Here is a 20206-nt window from a genome sequence, read left to right on the forward strand (position 1 = left end):
ATTTCTGTTTCGAAGATTTTGTAAAATCTAGCGGTAAAGCCGTCTGGGCCTGGTGCTTTACCGGATTTGGCCCGTTGAATAGCCTCCCTTAGCTCCTTTAGAGTGATGTTTTTATTTAGGTCTGCACTTTGTTCTTCGTTCAGTTCCGGAAGTGAGCTTTTTTTCAGATATTCCTCCACTTCAACTTTACATAAAGGAATTCTTTTAAACAAGTTGCTGAAATAATCAAATGTGGCCCTCATGATATCCTTAGTATCTGTATAGGATTTAGTTTCATCACTGATTTTAGAAATTGTTTTTTTCTCTTTATTTTTACAAAGCCTTTGGGCCAACCACTTGCCTGGTTTATTTGCTTCTTGAAACTGTTTGATTTTGATGTTCTTCATCATATTAGCCAGATCTTGCGCGTTTTGCATATTGTATTGCTTCTGTAAAAGTTTTATCTCTCTTAGTATCTTGGTGTTATCTGGATTTTGTTTAAGCTCTTCTTCCTTTTTATTTAGTTGTTCTGTAATTTTCTTTATGTTTAGTCTTTTTTTGCTCAACATCTCACAGTGTTTTTTGATAAAGAAGCCTCTAAGTACCGCTTTTCCTGCGGCCCATACCATTTTTATGTTAGTACCTTTATTTAAGTTTTCTTTAAAATAGTTGTTGATTAAATCTTTAGCTTCTTTTACAACCTTTGGGGATGACATCAAATAGTCTTGCAGCTGCCACCTAAATTCCGTGTTATCTTTCCTCATGGTCAACACAACCGGGCTGTGGTCAGAATATGATTTTGTCCTGATTTGCACATTGTTCACTCTTGGGGCTAGTGATTTTGAGACAAAGAACATATCAATTCTGGAGAAGGTTTTGAATCTATTCGAAAAAAAGGTAAATTCGCGTTTGTCTCCACACTTGTATCTCCACACTTCTATTAAGGACATGTCATTTATAAATTTAAAGCAGGAAAGCGTTAGTTTACCTTGATTAACTTTAATTGCTTTGGATGATAGTCTGTCCATATTTGGATCCACAACTCCATTCCAATCCCCACAAATTATAATTTCCTTATAACAAAATTCCTGTATACTCTCCTTTAATTTTTGATAGAATTTCGCCTTTCCATTGTTTGGTGCATATATTGCCACCAAAAGAATATTTTTACCACTCAGATTAAGCTCAATCCCAACATAATGTCCTTCTTTGTCACAAAATAGTTGCTTAGCACTCAATTTATTTGTCACATAAATCACCACCCCTTTCCTTTTTAGTTTATTCGCTGCTATATAGTGCGTCCCCAGTTTTTTATTTCTCAGTAATCTTTCATCCTTTTGTCTAATATGAGTCTCTTGTAAACATAAGATTTCAAACTTTTCTTTTCCTAATAAATGAAAAACTTCCTTCCTTTTGGTTTTATTATTCAGGCCATTTACATTCCATGAAAGGATTCTTATGTTTTGTCCACCTTGAAACATTTTACTTTTCCAGTAGTTAATTTATTTAGCCTTAGTCTTCTTTCTCTTCCTCCTCGGTTTTCCTTTTGTGACCTCCAAGCTGAGATCTAGATCCACTATTTTATCAGTCTGTTCTATCTCTCTGATATCTACTTCTTCTTCTCCATCCGGCTCGGAAATCCCTGAGCCGTCCTCTTCCTCCTCTTCTCCTTCTTCTGACTCTGAAGATCTTTGTTGTTCATTGTCTTTCCCATCCTTTGAATCTTTCATCTCACCTTTTAATTCTTCTGCTGCACCTCCTTCTCTGTCATCTTTATCTGTCATTTTACTCCTTTCTATTTCTTTCCCGTGTCTCCTCCAAAATTCCTTAGCCTTCAGAGTTGAGTTCAGTTTGATCCATCTTTGTTTGAAAAGAACCGATATCCCTTCCAGTTTTTCCCATCTGTATATAATGTTGTGTCTGATTAGGTGATTTGTCAGGAATTTATATCCCTCACATTTTTGGAGAATCCTCTTTGGGACATCCTTGTAAATCTTAAGTTCACACTCTTCTATGATTAATTTCTCTTGGTAACTCATTTGGAGAAGTTGTTCTTTTACATTTTGCCGGAGGAAATATATCACAATATCCCTCGGTAAATCTTTGTCTCTGGCAATTTTAGAGTTAATCCTGTATATTTTATCCGTACTCCAACTTAGCTCCTGAAGAGAGATATTCATGTATTCAGCCAGAGGGGGTAGCAGAATGTCATATAAATTTTCTCCTTTGCTTTCCTTCAGCCCTCTTACTTTCAGGCAGTTCTGTCTGAGTCTTTGCTCTTCCAGGGCTCTAGAATCAAGAAATTTTTCTTTCTCTCTGTCTAGGTTTGTTTTGATATCTTGAACTACTTCCTCCATGGAATTTGTTCTGTCCTCCAACTTTTGTACTCTGGAACAAACATGGCCAATTTCTTTTGTTACAGCTTCCAAAGATTGTTTGAATTCTTTCATTTCTGATCTGAAATCTTTCTTAATATCAGCTCTCAGATTTTTAATCTCCCTTGAGAGATTTTGTTCCATATCTAATCTCAGTTTCTTAATCTCCTCCAAAACAGAAGGTTGCTCTTTTTCCATTGAGTATCTCCTCTGAGAATAATTAGAGGAGAGAAACTGCGATGCAGCTGTTCCTCTTCTGGCAGCTGTAGCCATTTGGTCTTTGAAGTTCAAAGATTTTAAACTAATTTACTTTAAGTTGCCAAGTACTTCCAATGTTAAGCCCTTCAGACAATGGAAACTTTGTTTAGTTGCAGATTTGTTTCTTATCTGAAGTTAAATTGTGTCCACTGCCTATAATCAATATTTAGAAACTGCTACTTTTGACCAGTTTCAAAAACCAAGCTTCTTAAGATCAGTCCAAGGTTTAGAGCAGGTTTGGGAACAGCAAAAAAGAAAGAGGTTTGTTTAAGATAGGGGCTTTCTTCTATATTTAAACAATACTGTGTTTGGCAAAACTTGTCAGACTTCTTCTTTTGAAAATACCATTTTTTGGTTAAACACAGTCTATATATTATTCCCCTTTTTTCCTTTCTTTCCAGTTCTTCAATAAATAATAAATAATAAAGGGGAGTCTGAGCAACAAGTAGAGAGACGATAAGTTCAAACTTCACCCTGACAAGAAACTGAAGAGTAAAGTATTCCTACCCGCTTGTGGTCATTAGTCTTGGGTGGTTGTAAGTTAGTAGCGTCCTTTGTCCTTTTTTCGTCCCAGGTATTTAGGGACCCGAAAGTTTGTTAGTTGCTTTTGAAGGCTGGAGAGCCTGACGCTTCAAAAACAAAAGGTTGGTGCCGGCGATAAATGCCTAAAGGCTGCTGCCGCGCCGCTGGGTTTAACACTCAGACTTCAGTCTGAGCTATCTCCTCGGCTCCCTGGCTTTCCTCGCCCCTCCTTCTCCTTCCACCGGGCTGGATGCCTTCCAGAGCCTCTGCGGGCTACCCACCGAGACCCCTATCTCTTGGGGAGTGATAGCTGCTTTGGGGTTCCAAGCTGTTTCACGGAGCCCCGTTCTTCGCGCAGCACCACTGCGCGGAGCGAGCGTTCCCCGGAACACCGCGGGCGCGCTCCTCTCGCCTCTGCACCAAACCCGGAAGTCTCCGTCGCCAACCAATTTTCTTTAATCCCGCCTCCCCTTCTTTCAATTTCTGTTACCAATGGGTCCATAGCCAAATTGAACAACCATGGTGACATTGGGTCTCCTTGTTTTGGGTCTCCTTTATCCATTTCAAAGCTACTTTCCCCCAAATCCCCCTTTTGAATACACTCATCCCTCCAAATTTGCAGCTTTGACTTTTGCGGCTTTGATTATTCACAGAATGTGTTAATATGTTCTCTCTAGGAATATCTAGGTCTTCCAGTGCAACTCTATGGTCAGTTTTAACCAAGACTCGCACTGAAGGATCTAGAGATCCCTAGAGAGAACATTCCACTTGGCCTTTGTAGCTCCTCCAGTGCTATTCTATGATCAATGTCTGGCAGATGTTGACCACAGAGTTGCACTGGAGGATCTAGATATTCCTAGAAAGAGATTCTCTCAGATAAAAACATAGTGTTTCGTTATTTGCGGTTTCCCCACATTCATGGGGGTCCTGTGCCCCTAACCCCAGTGAATGTGGAGGTACTAGTGTACTTACTACTAATAAGCATGTGATATATGCTCCTGTCCATTAAAAAGACATGGTATAATACGTTGGCATGATTAACACATGTATGCAGCTGCCTGGCCTCATTGACCCAGAGTCCTATGGCTGAACCACCCTGTATGCATTTTTAGGGAGGTATTTGCTTTCTCATGAATTGCAATACCAACTGTGGACCACTTCCCAGTTTCTCCTCATTATGAGGAAGATCACATATCATGTGTTAGTGTCTTGGTAGCAAACTCAGTTGATGCATCTGGGGAAGTAGACTGAATCTATGAAAGCTTATGCTACAACTTCCTTTGCACAGTTAGTATCAAAAGTACTGAATGATACCTTTGCATACACTTTCATAATGTTAATGTAAGTACAGTGTGCCTGCATCATACACATTATACAGTGCTGCCGTACGCTGGAAGGAGTAATGACGCACGCACCCGTGGTGTGCATATGCCACCACACCACCACGAGCATGAGCCCCATTACTTCAAGCATAAGTGGAAATTTCTTTTATGTGTGTATGGGAGGGTCCAGAATGGATCCCTCACGTAAAAGAAAGGACCACTGTACTAGATGCTGCTGCTTCTGCCTCCTTTGTGATGCCTCTTTTAAATATAAAAGTTATTTTGGATTGTTAGGAAAATGTTCAATATTTTCACGTAACATTTAAAGTCCTGGTCACTTAAACTGGTGGAAGGCAATAAAAAGAGAAGAAGACAGTACACTAGATGGCTAGACTCAGTCAAGGAGGTGACAAACCTGAATCTACAAGACCTGAGCAGAGCAGTGGAGGATAGTGATGCTTGGAGAGGTTTCATCCACAGGGTTGGCATGAGTTGAGATCAACTCGAGGGCAGCTAACACCAACACTGTACTAGTTTTTAAAACTATCTTCCACATGAAGTTAAGTCTGGGTAGCTGACAGTCAAGCTTAGAAAAGTTACTTCTTTTCACTATAATTCTAGAATACCCTAGCCAACAAGACCAAGAGTGATAAAACTCCACACATGGCTGAATATTTTTTCATTCAAGAAACAAACTTTGACAGTAGAGGAAAAAGGAAAACCATCTGTTTATTTCTGCCCTCTATGGGGCTTTACAGACTGGCATTAAGAGCCAGCATTGGAACTGGGGGCATGGTGACCACCCGCCGCTAGCCCTGATGCTGGAGTAACACCATTTCTGCGGTGCAGCATTTATACATGCAGCGCTGCAGAAATGACGAAAAACCACCACTGCCATGTCTTTGGGCCAGTTTTAAAAAGAGCGGCGTTTCTCCGGTTCTTTTAGAGCTGGCAAATGACCGAATCGGGGCCACAGTGTCTGGCGAGCAATGGGGTAGCACAGAGCTGCTCCTTCGGATCCACCTCAATATTTACTTCAGGCTTTATAAAAAAAATTAGATCATACTTCCAAGACTGTAAACCAAAATAGAAAATGTTATTTTCAATTTTTATATTGCCATAACTAGCTAAGAAAAACATTTGTGTATATGAAGGCCCATATTATTTCCCAAAAAGGTGAAACCATCTTTGATCTTACAGGAGTCGAAACAACAGCTAGAAATGAGAATCCAATTCAAGCAAGTTCTCAAATAAATAAACAAACAAATAAATAAAGGATGTCCAGATGATGAAGCTGTCAGGTAAGTTTCTCTCTATTATTGGGGATGTGGGTGGTGGAGGGGAGATCTTCAGTCCAGAAATGGGGGCATGGATGTTTAGTCTAGAGAAGAGAAGATTGAGAAGGTGATATGATAGCCCTGTTTAAATATTTGAAGGAATGCCATATTGAGGAGGAAGCAAGCTTGTTTTCTATTGTTCCAGAGACTAAACATGGAGCAATGGATGCAAGCTACAGGATTCCAGCTCAACATTAGGAGGAACATCCTGACAGTAAGGGCTGTTCAACAGTGGAACAAACTCCCTTGGATTGTAGTGGAGTCTTCTTCTTTGGAGGTCTTTAAGCAGAGGCTGGATGGCCATCTGTCTAAGTTGCTTTGATTGAGAGCTCCTGCATGGCAGAATGAGGTTGGACTGGGTGGCCCTTGTGGTCTCTTCCAACTCTATTATTCTCTGATTCTAATGTTTGATGACTATGTTTACTTGATTCAGACAAATATGTTAGTTAAAAGTCTTTTCAATGAATTATTGGGTTGGTTTTCATTAACTTAAACAATTTTGCAAGGAGGAATTACAAAAGGCAGTTTTAGACAGCATTTCCTACACATTAAAAAAAAAAAAGCCAGTCACCTCAAACCCAACTTTCTGAAATAATTTGTTTTTCAAATCAAAATAGTTCTACAAATCTGCATTAGCGAGAGCAAAAAGTAATCCTCACTGGGTACAGTAAAATTCAGTGCTAGATGTATCCTTCCTTCCTTCCTTCCTTCCTTCCTTCCTTCCTTCCATACATGGCAGTTATGCTGGAAGAGAAAAACAGTGAAATGTTTCAGAATGAGGGCAATATCATGAAACCCAAAGAAATTGATCCATGCTGAAGGTGAGTTGGGAATAAGAGGAGGAGCCTGAAGTGTGTACTGGAGAACTTTGAGTTGCAGTGGCTGTTCTTCATAAATTATAACAGGAATGGACTCCAACTCAGAGTATGACACACAAAAAAGCACTTCATAAATTCCAGAGAATGCTTCAGGTTGAGGCAGGATAGGATCTCAGAAACATGTACAGGTTCATAGAATCATAGAATCGTAGAGTTGGAAGAGACCACTAGGGCCATCCAGTCCAGGTTGAGTCTCTTTTATCTGAAATATTTGTCACCAGAAGTATTTGTATCCTCAAAGCTATCAAGAATCCATCCGAATCCATAAGCCTACTAGGGCAGACCCTCTTAATCAGACTCCCACCCCTGCAGAAGCTCTGAGTCCCAATGAATCTAAACCCTATCAGGCAGTGATAAGTCCATGACAAAGGACCTACAGAGAGTTCCCCCACTCCCAGATCACCATCATGCTGCCCAGAGCAAAAAAACAGGTCCAGAGTGTGTCCCGCAAAATGGGTGGCACCAGATACTACTTGGGACATTCCCATGGTTGTCATGGCAGACATGATGTCCTGAGCTGCTCTTGACAGAGCAGTATTTGCGTGGATGTTGAAGTCCCCCAGGACAACAAGCCGACGGGACTCCAGCACCACTGCAGAGACCAACTCAGCCAGCTCAGGAAGGGAGACTGTTGTCCAGCAGCATGGGAGGTACACCAGCAGAATCCTTAATCTGTCCTGGCCACCTCCCTTTTAAGTAGGCACACTCATACCCAGTATGGGACAGGGCACCTAGTAAGAGAGATAGAGTCCTGACAGACCACTGCAATATGTGTGTAGAACTTATACACATAGCCTGAAGAAAATTTTATACACAATATGTTTATCATTTTCTGCATGAAGCAAAATTTGTTTACACAAAACGATTAGAAAGCCAAGGTGTCACTATCTCAGCCTCCCACATGGACAATTTTGGATTTTGGAGGATATGGGATTTCAAATAAGGGAAACTCAACCTGGACAACGAGATGAAGGTAAACTGCCGACATCTGCCAGAGATTCCAGGACTGAAAGCTGGAATAGTTTATTAGTGTCTAATAATCTAATATGCACAAAAGCCAAGGTGCTCTTCCTTGAAATGCATGACAGCTCAGTGCCCAAGATGGAAGTGGCACAACCTTGTCCAGCAGGGATAGCAAAGAGGAGGAGGAGGAGGAACAGAGCAGCCCATTGGTTCAAATGGTACAGGGCCAGGCAGACAGTATGGTAAGTAAATTGACTGCCACAGAGAAAAGGCCAGCACATCACAAGATGTTGGAAGATGGTCTCTGTCAGCTAATACTGACATACCCATATTCAGCAGTCCTTTTCAAGGGTTACAACTAATTAAGACTTTCTACCATCTGCACAACTGTCTCCTTTTTTTTCTGAGGATTTGACTGGATATGTCTTTAGCTGTACATGTCCATCCAGAAGGAATGTTCTGGTGGTACAGAGGAAGGACTGTACAAGTGGACATGTCTCTGGACTGATGGGAGAAAAGCAAACTTCCCTGGCACTTGAGTCGAAAACTATTTTCACCTTCTCTGGCTTTTGTGGGTGAGTTACCTTATAAGAAAACACTTCTCTTCCCCACATCTCCTGGAGCTGAAAGGGTAGTTTTTGGAGCACCTGTTGCTGTGTGATGTATTGATCTAAACAGGCTAGACCAGGTAACTCCGGATTACATTTTGCAGACTGAAGTTCAACTAAAAGATCACTTAAGTCCCAAAGTTGATGGTAGTCCTTTGACTTGAGGATTGGGAACTTATAAAGCCGGTTTAGTAAAGATGCTTCTATTTCTGTTGATGCACCATATCGCTCCTCTAATCTGTTCCATGCTGTCTGCGACGCCTTAACTGGATCTGACACGTAGGCCGCGTAGATTCTCTGGATCTGAAGGGATGAGTTGGGGCCCAACCATGCCATGAGTAAGGTGAGCTCCTCATCTGCTTGCAGTTTCAAATCTCTAATGGCTCTCTGAAAAGTTACCTTCCATAAGCTAAAGTCTTCAGGAAGGTCTGAGAATTTCTGGATTCCCTTGTCTCTAAGGTCCTTCCTGGGAGTTATAAACATGAGCGGTGAACAAGACTCCATGAAGGTGGGAATCGTCTCTGCAGGCTGGAAGAAGCGTGGACTCCTTTTAGTTGGCAAATCAGCTTGACTGGCAGGCAAGTCCATAGATTCTCTAGGCCTGTAAGTCTTGGGAGCTTCAGCAGCCGGGGCTTGCTGAATGGATACGCTAGCATGGCTGGGAATTTGGCTCCCCGCCATGGGCTTCTGGTCTCCAAAGGGTTCACTGACTGCCGTATTTATAGGTAGACAGTCACGATGGATGATCTTTTCTTTGCAGACAGATTTTTCTGTAGGCTGAGGCCATGGAACGGCAAGCAATTGTGTCTTGCTAGCATCTAAGTTAGGAGGTGACTTGACCACAGGGTCTTGTGGGGAGCTCTCATCCACAAGGAACAAGGTAGATATCCTGTCTCTAGGCTCTTGTGTAGGAAGCAACCTCACAGTTTCTTCACTCAGATCATCCTGGAAGGTCTTGGCTAAAATCCTGGCCTTTATGGACAGTGATGAAGCCTCCTTAGCCTTGAGAAGAACTTTCTTTTCATTCTTAATAGCAAGTTTTTGCCTTTCTTGTTCTGCTTTAAGGGCAGCTTTTTGCTTTTCTTGCTCTGCTTTGAGGGCAGCTTCTTGCTTTTCTAAATCAACCTCTTTATGAGAAAAGGTAAGCTCTTCGCTGGCCATTGCTGCCTCTGCTTCGGCATGCAATATTTCAAACTTTAATTTCATCCTTTCTACTTTGAATTGCTGGGCTACCATAGACGAACTCCGGCTAGCATGGGAAGAAGAACTGCCACTACCACCTTTACTGGAGTGGGAACTATGCCTGTGGGAAGAAGACCTGCTGGTGTGACAGGTTTTTGACCTCTTTGTACTTTGAGGCTTCCCTGGGTATATTCCTCTGCTGGACTTGGCACTGCTGGCAGGGGACTTTTCACTCTCTTTATTAAGCTCTAAGCTCTGCAGCCGGAACTTGACTGTGTCCAAAACTGCACTATATTCCTTTTCTTTATCCGGGACTTCTTCCAGGAACTGTTTTAGTCTGGATTCTGCATCGGGATTGTTAATAGTTTGAAGTGTTTGGATCCTTTTATTCACCACTTCTTTCCACTTTAGGAAACTGGATTGCTGGGCAAGCTCTCTTCTTTGCATGTCTTCTGAGTCGCAGACTGTTGACAGCAAGGACATGGCATGTTGCAAACTCTTCCAAGCTTTCAGTTCTTTCACACTTAAGTGACTTTCCTCTTCTAACAGCAGTTCTAGGGTCTTCTCAGTCGGGTGTCTGTCCCTAAGAGAACGAGTGTCATGTGTGTGTCCATGTGCTAGTTCTTCAGAAAGCCTATCCATTCTGGCTGGTCCTAGCTGCCAACGCAACAACTCAGCAAGGATGAAGAGGACAAACGGTGTAGTGCTGATTTTACTTACAGCCTGCTACTGTTCCGCTTTCCTACTGTCACCACTCTTATGCTACTTCAACACAGCCAGACCTGGAGTCGGTTAAAGAGTCTTCTAGCTCCTTTCTTCAGGCTTGCAACGTGAACAAACATAAAACACACATTAATCTCTTCATAAAACTCTATCCATATGCTTGAATGGAAAAAGTTCTCTCTAAAATGGCTGCTGATAATGTGCTCAGAACTCTGCAGGAAGAAGTAGAACTAAAATGGCCTCCGACCATGTGCTCAAAACTCTGCAAGAAGAAATGGCTCCAAAATGGCCGCCAACCATGTGCTCAGGACTCTGCAAGAAGAAATGGCTCCAAAATGGCCGCCAACCATGTGCTCAGGACTCTGCAAGAAGAAATGGCTCCAAAATGGCCGCCAACCATGTGCTCTGGACTCTGCAAGAAGAAATGGCTCCAAAATGGCCACCAACCATGTGCTCAGGACTCTGCAAGAAGAAATGGCTCCAAAATGGCCGCCAACCATGTGCTCTGGATTCTGCAAGAAGAAATGGCTCCAAAAGGGCTGCCAAACTTTTCCCCTTTTACAGCCACAGAATCCTCTTCTCCCTCTATGCGAATCTTGGGATCTCGCTTCAATGCAGGGCCATGCACTTGGACTCTCTTTGACAGGCTGGAAACGGCAATGGCCGCCGGGCTTTCTTACACTGTGACGCTCTTTGACAGGCCGGAAGCGGCGGTGGCCGCCGGGCTTTCTTACACTGTGACGCTCTTTGACAGGCCGGAAGCGGCGGTGGCCGCCGGGCTTTCTTACACTGTGACGCTCTTTGACAGGCCGGAAGCGGCGGTGGCCGCCGGGCTTTCTTACACTGTGACGCTCTTTGACAGGCCGGAAGCGGCGGTGGCCGCCGGGCTTTCTTACACTGTGAAGACACACCCAACTAAAGGTGGTGGCAGGTTTGGGTGTGCAACGCCGGTACCCTGGTGAGATCAAACTCTTCTACCCAAAAAAGGCTCTGAAGCTGAATGTAAAGTTCAAAAGGGGGGAAATTTAATTTAAAGGACAAAATAAAGAGTTTTCTCCTCCCCAGCTCTAAACAAAAGGTACTTTACAGTTTCAGCAATCTTCTGGATGTCATCTTTCTGGGTCTGATGTTAGTTTGCTCTCCTCACTCAATGGAGCTGGTGCAGGGTCTTTCAGCTCCTGAAATCTTCTATTCACTTGCTGATGGTAACTAATTCGGCTGAGGTGTAAGAAATGCCCTTTCCGGCTGTCTGGGCCTGCTTGCCACCAAAAGACAGCTCTCTGCTTGCTCCCAGCAAAGACTGCTCCCAACTAAAGGCTTCCAGCTACATCAGAGCATGCTGGGAAAGGGCAAACCAAACCTGGAAATAATGCAGGGGAAACCTACAGCTCCTCCCACAAACTAATACAATGAACTTTTCTACACTAAAATAATCTATGGCCTGAACCAACATGGAATAAAATGCAGGGGGAAATCCAATCAGTCCTGGCAGGACATCACAGTCATGAATGCCCTTGTTCCCTCTGTCTGCCACAGCACCTTTCTCCTCCATCTGACCTTCAATTACTGAGATTTCCTGCATAAAATTGAGAGAGGGAAATTGCCCCAAAGTAAGGATTGGCCATTGGATTCTTTGTCTCAAGACTTGACCTTCTTGCACCACCCCAACAATTTACCTGTTTTGGGGTTGCTAAATGGGTGCAGTCCTCCCTGAAATAAAGAGAAGAACAGCTGAGTTAGCCTCTCCCTAAATGGTACATATGACTGAGAGTTGCATTATAAAGAAGGGAAGGTGTCAGTTGTCTGGAGATGGGACACAGGAGGCTTCATGAGCCTTTCTGGGATGTAGGTAAGCTTTGCAATGAGCAGTGTCTATACTGGCTGCCTTCATGGCATCTGTAGTGGTTTCAATGCTTCTATTTTTCAGTCCAAACACTCTCTGAATAGGATTGGTCAGATGGGAACTGATCTGTGCCTTCAGGACTCCAGTACTGGGCCCTTGTCCTGAAAAATAAGGGAATGGAAAATCCAGACAGGACAGAGACTGTTTCCCTTTCTCTTGCCTAGACTTCTGCACAAGGTTGGTCGAGAAAATATTAAAGAAGGGATCAAAGAGAACCACTGATTTGGAAGCATAACCTGTCTCTTTTGTCTTTTTCTCTTGAAATCCATTCCAACCTTTGAGCTGGGGTTCACTTAACACTTACCGCTCCCAGAGCTCTTGGATCCTTGGTCACTCACTAAAAAGGAGAGAAAAGACAGAGGGTCAGTTCTTTAGACAGGAAAAAGTTTGGATGTTTACATTTTCCCACTTTTTTTCAGGACAGATGTGTCCATGCGCACATGCTGCAGCTCTTTTTTGCGCTCTCTGAAGGCCAGATCAGGGCCATGACATGAGGTTGCCGCAGCCCTGATTCAGCCAGTAAAGGGGGCAGTCTGTATAGCCCCTGAGTAGCATCAGCCACCTTTTCCCCCCTACGTTGGTCACATTTGACCCTCCTAGCCATTCTTTTGACCAGGCTTTGGCAATACTTTTGTCTGCTATAGCAAATTAAAGCAAATCAATCATCAGATAGCTGAACCCATTCCATTTGTGAAAAATGAAGGTGTTTAAATCTGCATAGTGTATATATTCAACTCTAAAAGCAGCACATTGTGTGGAAACACAGAAGAGGGCTGTAATAATAATAATAATAATAATAATAATAATAATAATAATAATAACAACAACAACAACCCGCCTCTCCAAGCAGATTGAAGTGGTTAATAATAAAACAATATTAAAATACAGTAAAACATCATAACCCATAAAGCAGTCAAGACTGACTATATGTCAGACCTCCTCCAGCAGGCTATTCCATAAATTGGGAGCGGCAGAAGAAAAGGTCCTCTGGGTAATTGCCACCAGCCTAATTTTTGCTGGCTGCAGTAAGTTTTTACCAGAGGACCTCAGTGTGTGGGGCAGATTGTATGGGAGGAGGCGATCCCATAAGTAAGCTGGGCCCAAGCCATGAAAGGCTTTAAAGGTTATAACAAACACCTTGTACTATGCCCGGAAGCTAATAGGTAGTCAGTGTAGAGATTTTAATACTGGTGTTATATGGTCACCCCTACATCTCCCGGTGACCAATCTGGCTGCCATATTTTGAATTAATTGAAGTTTCAGACTAGGTGCAAGGGCAGCCCTACAAAGAGCGCATTGCAGAAGTTGAGTTGTGAGGTTTCCATTGCATGCACCATAGTTTTGAGGTCCTGAAGTTCCAGGAAAGGGCGCAGTTGATATATCAACTGAAGCTGATAACAGGCACTCCTGGTTGTCGTATCTATCTAAGCTGACATCTGGAGCGACAGATCCAGGAGCACCCACAAGCTGCGAACACAGTCCTTTGGGGAATTGTGACCCCATCCATGACCGGTTGACAAACCTCCATATCCAGGTTAGGGCCTCCACCAGCGAGCACTTCCATTTCATCTGGATTCAATTTCAGTCTGATGCCTGTATTTCACCATTAATTCCACTACATTGCCATCTAGGAGAAAAACAATTTTGTGTAAAACTTTTTGAAAAGAGTAAGATTAAGTAAACTTCAAGATTTTTATATTGGTAACCAATCACTTTTATGAGAGTGTGGAAGAATCAACCTAAAGGTATCAGACTGGTAATTTCATTAGGCAACCGTATTATTAAAATTCAGCATTACAGGAGCTCACCCCATCTGAAATGTTGTTAGAAACGATGAATGGCTATGGTAAAGGCTACGTCTCCCATATATAGAATAGTTGGATTGATTTTGATATGGCCCCCTCAAAAACAAATCCTTACCCCCACTCATGCCTGACCCATTTTGAAATAAACATACAAAGGGGAAGGAATGACTCACCTGAGGCTGCTTTGTAGCCATCTTGGCGTTTTTCTGCAGAGACAGATTTAGGGAGTTATAGAGCTGACCCTCAGAGGCCAACACAGTTTCATAATCTGATGAAGAAGACCACACACCCTCCTCCCATGATGCTTCTCACATTTTTTTCCAGCAACCCACAGGGATGGAAGTCTTCCAGGGTCTCTAGGAAAGACATTAGTAAAGATAGGAAAGCTTCCCCAGTCAACAGGCTGAGACTCAGGGTCATGATGCGGATTTACAGAAACTGAGAGAAGTAGTGAAGCCCAGTCCATGCTCTGAATCATGGGTTGGCTAAGATGAAACTTCTCCTCAAAGCTGGGGATCCTCCACAGGAAAATGAACCTCCCCACAACCACAGAATACCTCCTCCCCACAAGTAAATGCATTCAGAATTTACTCACTGATATACATAGCAATCCAAACAATCCCAGCAATCCCAGCAACCAGAAGGACAGCACCCACAACACATGCGATGATGAGCCCCAGGTTGGAAGCTGAAAATGAAATGGAAAAGAGCAAAAGAATGAAAAGGAAGCCCCTAAACCAAACTCTTTATGGAGGAGGTACTGGGGAGTCCATGGAGTTAAAAAAGAGAGAGAGGCTAAAGTAAGTATGTGTGTGTGTTTGTGTTCATTCAAGGAACAGCCCAGCCCCCATGATCACCTGTCAAGATTTGCAAAACTGGAATTGGAAGTGGCAATCCCTTTTCACAGGGAGAAGCCATAATAAAAGAGCAGCCAGAAACAGGTCCATCATGGCTGGGCCCCAGTGGCTGGTGAGAGGCCCTCCCTCCATATCCTAAGTGCCATTGCTCTGGGCTGTAAGGGGAGAAGAGCAGCCAGCATCTGCTGGACTTAATCTCTTCTTGCACTGCCATTTCTTTTTCTTGAGGGTTAGCAATAGCATAGCATTTACATTTATATACCGCTTAATACAGCACTCAGTAGTCTCTAAGCAGTTATTTAGATTTTAAGCCTGATGGCAGAGAACTGTCAATAATTTGTAAGCCACTCAGGGTATAAATATTCTAAATACATAAACAATGAATCAATAAGCTTTACGTATTGCATTTAGCTGGCACATTTGCATCATATAATTTAGACATTTACAAGTACATACTCATAGCCACTCCAATTAGAGGCAGAAAGATGCCAGATACCATTTATGTAGGGTGCAGGCTGTCAATTCATGGCCTACAAGGCACAAGGTACTTGCTAGAAAGGGTATTTTGTTGTTGTTTTGTGCCTCCAAGTCATTTTTTACTTATGGTGACTCTAAAGCAAACCTATCATAGGGTTTTCTTGGCAAGCTTCTTCAGAGTGGGTTTCCCATTGCCATCCTGAGGCTGAGAGTGTGTGACTTGGCCAAGGTCATTCAGTGGGTTAACATGAGTGAGCCAGGATTCAAACATTGGACTACAGAATCACAGTCCAATGTTTAAACCACCACACCACACTGGCTCTCTCTAGAAAGGGTAATATTGGTGTTGAAAACTGTACAATTGAGGCTTGAAATCACAGTCTGCAATCCTACTGATGGTGTCTTGGTTTTGCTCTGCCTTTTGTCCCTCTCAAAATCCTCACACCAGAACTCACCAGGCCCCTCCCAGGCCAAGTCCACATGTTCTGGAAGTCCATCATGCTCCACATGACATTTGTAGCGTTCCCTGTCCTTGGGTTCAATCTTGATGCTCAGCCAGGTGTAATATGTCCCATCTGAGTTGGGGGACACAAGTCCATGGAAGGTATCTTCCATCCAGACCTCCCCATCCTTTGTCCAGGCAATATCAATGTCCTTTGGGTAGAAGCCATCAACCCGACAGATCAGGGTTTCCATATTGTCATAATCTGCCTTGCGTGTTACCTTCACTTTTGGGGGATCTGCAAAAAAGGCATCAGAATTAGCAGAGGAACTTTCCAAATGGCTGGCATGGCATATGCTCATTTTAGAAAAGAAAGATCCCTCTCATATGCAGCCCCACAGATTCTGCTTTCACATCCAAAGGACTCTGTACGAACTTTTAAAAAAAACTTGCAAAGAAGAAAATTATTCAACATCCTGAGATGCTTTGAAAAATCTCAACTACAGTACAGTAACTCATGATTCTGAGGTTTCACAGGGCATTTAGGGGCAAATGTCTCCAGGTGTTCACATCTGAACATGTTCAAATTCCTTGAGCATAAAACTCAAGACTGATCTCTTTTCCTTGAATGCACATAATTTGAATCCATTAAAGATCTACCTGGAATGGAGACAATGGAAGAGTTACTTGAAGGAACAGCCTAAATTTCAACAGCATGCAAGTCCAAAAGAAAAATTATGAAGTCAGTAATTTTGTTATTTTTCACTGGATCAGTTTTGGACAATAAGGACTTTGACACATGCCCAGAGGCACCATGTTCTTATAATGACTTCTGGAAATCTGTTTCCATTTGAAAGGAAATAGCACTCTGCTCAGACATAAAACAACATCCTTTAACACCACTATGCACTGGATATGAAGAAGTGGGTTTTCACCTCTAATGACAGGGCCCACCAGTCATTTGAGGACTTCTCAGACAACACAGGGTTAAGCTGGGGGGGGGATGCTAATGAGTATTTACATCATATCTGACCTAAGGCCCAACTGGCCAAAGAGTTGAGCAGGACTGGGAGTTTCAAGCATCTCCCAGCAGAGGTTTTAAAAGGCTTCTGAGACCATCCAGCTTGAGTCTTTTCCTTTGTGTGGCCCATGTGGCTTTGAATCTTCTTTGTTTGGGAGCCCAGCTGCTGGGCCTGTGCCAAAAGGCAGGCTTAAGGGATGTGGTTTGAGATAGGTAAAGGGGACCAGCTCCTCACATCCAAAACCCATCAAGGACTGCAGATCCCATCTCTGTGTGAGTAGCTTAGAAATGTGTTAGCTAGAGCATCTGGGCTTTTGTTATTTTTATCTTTTGGCTTGCCTGAAATGAACACCTTGTAACTCTGCATTCTGTACCTGCAAGGCAGGGAGGCCTTGCATGAATGATAACTTATTGCTCTATACCAGGGGTAGGCAACCTTTTTGAGCTGGAGGTCGGGTTGCTGTCCCTCAGACAACTGGGGGGCTGAATCCAAAAAATAAATAATTAAATAATTTTTTTAAAAAATTAAATATATAAATAAACCAGGACAAATGTAGGACAAAATTTTCAAATGGAAGATACTTTTTTTAAAAAAAATGGAGGACACACAAAAAAATTTGCTGATTTTTTAAAAAAATGTTAATATAAATGCATGTTTCTGAGGCTTCTATAGACAATTGCCCCCCAAAGGCCCCGGCGGCAATTGGCGGCAGGACCGGGCTGGGGCCGGTCCCAAGGCCTCGCTGGGCCGCATCTGGCCTGCGGGCCGCAGGTTGCCTATCCCTGCTCTATACTGTCTAGTTAGAATACTTTCTTTAAAAGTATCTGCTGTCTCTATACTCCTATATGCATGCCTTAGCTCGGCTGTCACTTGCTTAGGTTAACAAGGGAAGAAAACTATGGGCCCATACAGACAGGCCAAAATAAAGCTGCTTCGGGTCAACTGTAGCATGGCTTTGGCATGGCTTCCGGACTCTTAGGACACATGCATCATTTAAACAGCATACTTCCAAAGTGACCCGAAGCAGCTTTATTTTGACCTGTCTGTCTGGGGCCAAAAAGTCCTTAGCAAGTCCCAGTGTGTGCTAAGGGGAATTCATTGTAGGTTCATTGGGTGATGGCAGCTTGACTAGAGGATCTCAAGGGGACCCATTCAGCTCAGCAGGGAGGGGAACAGAGACCCAGGAGACTAGGAGAATTGAGGACCTGCTGGGGGCTATGGGCCAAGAACAGGGCTGCTGTTTGGCTGCTTGGACCCCAGGGATTGTTAAAACATTCATGAAAGCTCATGCCAAAATGAAAAACAGTTAGTCTTAAAGGTGCTGCCACATTCCTCCCCCCTTCCTCTTTTTTACATTTGAACGGTGTGTTTCTGTTTCATTGTCCATCAGGATCTGCCCAAGAAGGAGAAAGAGGAGGGTGGAAAGGGTGAACTATACCATTTTAGGTTACAAGTTGAAAGGAAGATGTATGGAGGCTTTCTAATACAGGAGCAAGCGGAGCAATATAGAAAAGTATTCAAAAATGCATCCCTACACAATCACATTGTCTAAAGAGGTACAGTCCCCTATTCCCTCTGGCCTTTTTGTGCCTGGAGTGTTTGCTCTTTCTGCAATTAAAATAAAAAGTGTGTAGGATGGAAGGGATATGGAGATATTATAGCCTTGCTGTCCTATCTCCCATCATGCTTTTCACTCCAACCTCCTGTAGCCAAGATCTATGTACGGAAATTTTACTTAGCTCAAATTGAGAGGAGGTCGGCTACAAAGATCCTATGAAATCGTCTCTCACCTGTATACTGAGGGGCCAGTGGATCTAAGAAATGATGCAGAGGCAAACTTCTCCAATTAATGTATACTTTATTTAAAAGGAAAATCACTCAAAGTTCACTATCACATACTCATTCACTCAAGGCTCAGGAAATCAGGGGTTAGCTTGGAAAGAATTTGAGGCAGAACTACGGGTGATACTTACTGTAGATGAGGCTTGATTCCGGAATCCAATTGAGTGAAGTAGGGCGAGACACAGATGTTCAGAGAGCGTTGGTTGAATGGAAGTGCCGGAGGTAGACTAGAAATCATTGTGACATAGAGTCACCACAAAATCCAAACTAGCCCACTAGAGAAGGTTTCTAGGTTTTTTTGGGGGGGGGGCGCTAAAGCTAGCCACAGGGCAAAGGTGTTGGCTTGTCTGAGGTGAGATAATCTGGTCTGACAATATTCAAGGGAAATGGTAAGGGAGTTAAGTCCGGCCAGAGAGAGGAGAAGGAGAGGAGCTGCTTGGCAGCCTTTTTGAGACCGTGTGCTTTTTGCTGAAGGGGCGGAGCTTCTGTGAGTCACATCTGTGAGTCACAAGAGGGCGGAGCTAGCAGACTAGCTTTATATACCACCTTCCAGAGCATCAGGTTAGAATCAGATATTGAAACAGAACCTTGCCTTTAAGTGTAAGATAACAGCCAGGGCATCCCTTTAAAGTTGTATTCCCAGTAGATTGACTGTTAAAGTCATTACTAAAGACTTTGCAGTATGGACAACGAGGGATCTGCTGCAGTCACCTGAAACTCTTGTGGGATGTTTCTCTTCTTGCCTACAGAAGTGGAGAACTTCACATGCACCAAGTGCAAGTTGGTAGCACTCTTGGAGGAGAAAGTGCAGCAGCTGGAGTCCAGAGTAGCTACACTTCAGCAGATTAGGGAACAAGAGGATTTCCTGGACACAATAGAACTAACCATCTTGGATGAGTACCACGCAGAGGAAGATGCTAGGGGGGAAGAGGTCACTTGCCAAACAGAGGAGGCAGACAGCTGGAGGAATGTCACAAAGAGAAGTAAGCCAAGAAGGGATTGTTCTGGGAGCTTGCAGCTAGAGAATCGATTCGAAGCTCTTTCCCTTATCAAGGAGGATGAAGAGGAGCAGCATGGACAGACTTCAGGGACAGAGCAGGGGAGCCTGAGAGTCCCACCCGAGGGAACAGTCGCTGCTAAGCCTCGGAGGAGGCGTGTGGTCGTAGTGGGGGACTCCTTGCTGAGGGGTACAGAAGCAGTGATTTGTAGGCCTGACAAGATGTCTCGAGAGGTGTGTTGTCTTCCAGGTGCAAAGATCCGTGATGTGACAGAGAGGCTGACAAGACTGGTCAAGCCTACTGACCAATACCCCTTCCTTTTGGTCCACGTGGGAACTAATGATACTGCAAGACACAGCATTCAGAACATCAAAAGGGATTACGAGGCGCTTAGTAGGAAGCTGAAAGGAATGGATGTACAGGTTGTCATCTCGTCTCTTATGCCAGTTGAAGGGCATGGTCCAGGAAGGGAGAGGAAAATAGCAGATGTGAACAACTGGCTTTGCAGATGGTGCCGCCGAGAAGGATTTGGATTCTTCGATCATGGGCTGCGGTTCCATGAGGAGGGACTTCTTGCAACGGACGGGTTGCATCTCACACCAGTTGGAAGAAATGTTTTTGCCAACAGTCTCAAGAACTTGATCAGGAGGGCTTTAAACTGAGTTCCGAGGGGAAGGGAGACAATATTAAGGAAGGCGAAAGGGATGGCGAAA

At 43.5% G+C, this 20206-nt stretch overlaps 1 protein-coding gene across 1 annotated transcript; it reads right to left on the reverse strand.

Moving 5' to 3' along the window:
• Positions 1-11942: 11942 nt before the first annotated feature.
• On the reverse strand, positions 11943-16900 carry LOC149320473 (putative HLA class I histocompatibility antigen, alpha chain H). Its single transcript, XM_089499789.1, has 6 exons — positions 16888-16900; positions 15645-15929; positions 14451-14543; positions 14029-14061; positions 12355-12387; positions 11943-12151 (listed from the first exon to the last, which is right to left on the reverse strand). The coding sequence occupies exons 1-6, from the start codon at positions 16898-16900 to the stop codon at positions 11943-11945; spliced, it is 666 nt and encodes a 221-aa protein (XP_089355915.1).
• Positions 16901-20206: the final 3306 nt, after the last annotated feature.

The sequence above is a fragment of the Sceloporus occidentalis genome, unplaced genomic scaffold (genome assembly GCF_023333645.1).
Source record: "Sceloporus occidentalis isolate IW3139 unplaced genomic scaffold, rSceOcc1.0.p SCAF_1, whole genome shotgun sequence".
NCBI classification, from domain to species: domain Eukaryota; kingdom Metazoa; phylum Chordata; class Lepidosauria; order Squamata; family Phrynosomatidae; genus Sceloporus; species Sceloporus occidentalis.

What these genes read in the sequence shown, in the direction of transcription:
- LOC149320473 (XM_089499789.1), bottom strand. An exon ending in CTTGGCCTGGGAGGGGCCTG is followed by an intron (nt 14,544 to 15,644) that starts GTGAGTTCTGGT and finishes TTTCATTTTCAG; the next exon opens with CTTCCAACCTGGGGCTCATC. An exon ending in TGGCTACAAAGCAGCCTCAG is followed by an intron (nt 12,388 to 14,028) that starts GTGAGTCATTCC and finishes TCTCCTTTTTAG; the next exon opens with TGAGTGACCAAGGATCCAAG.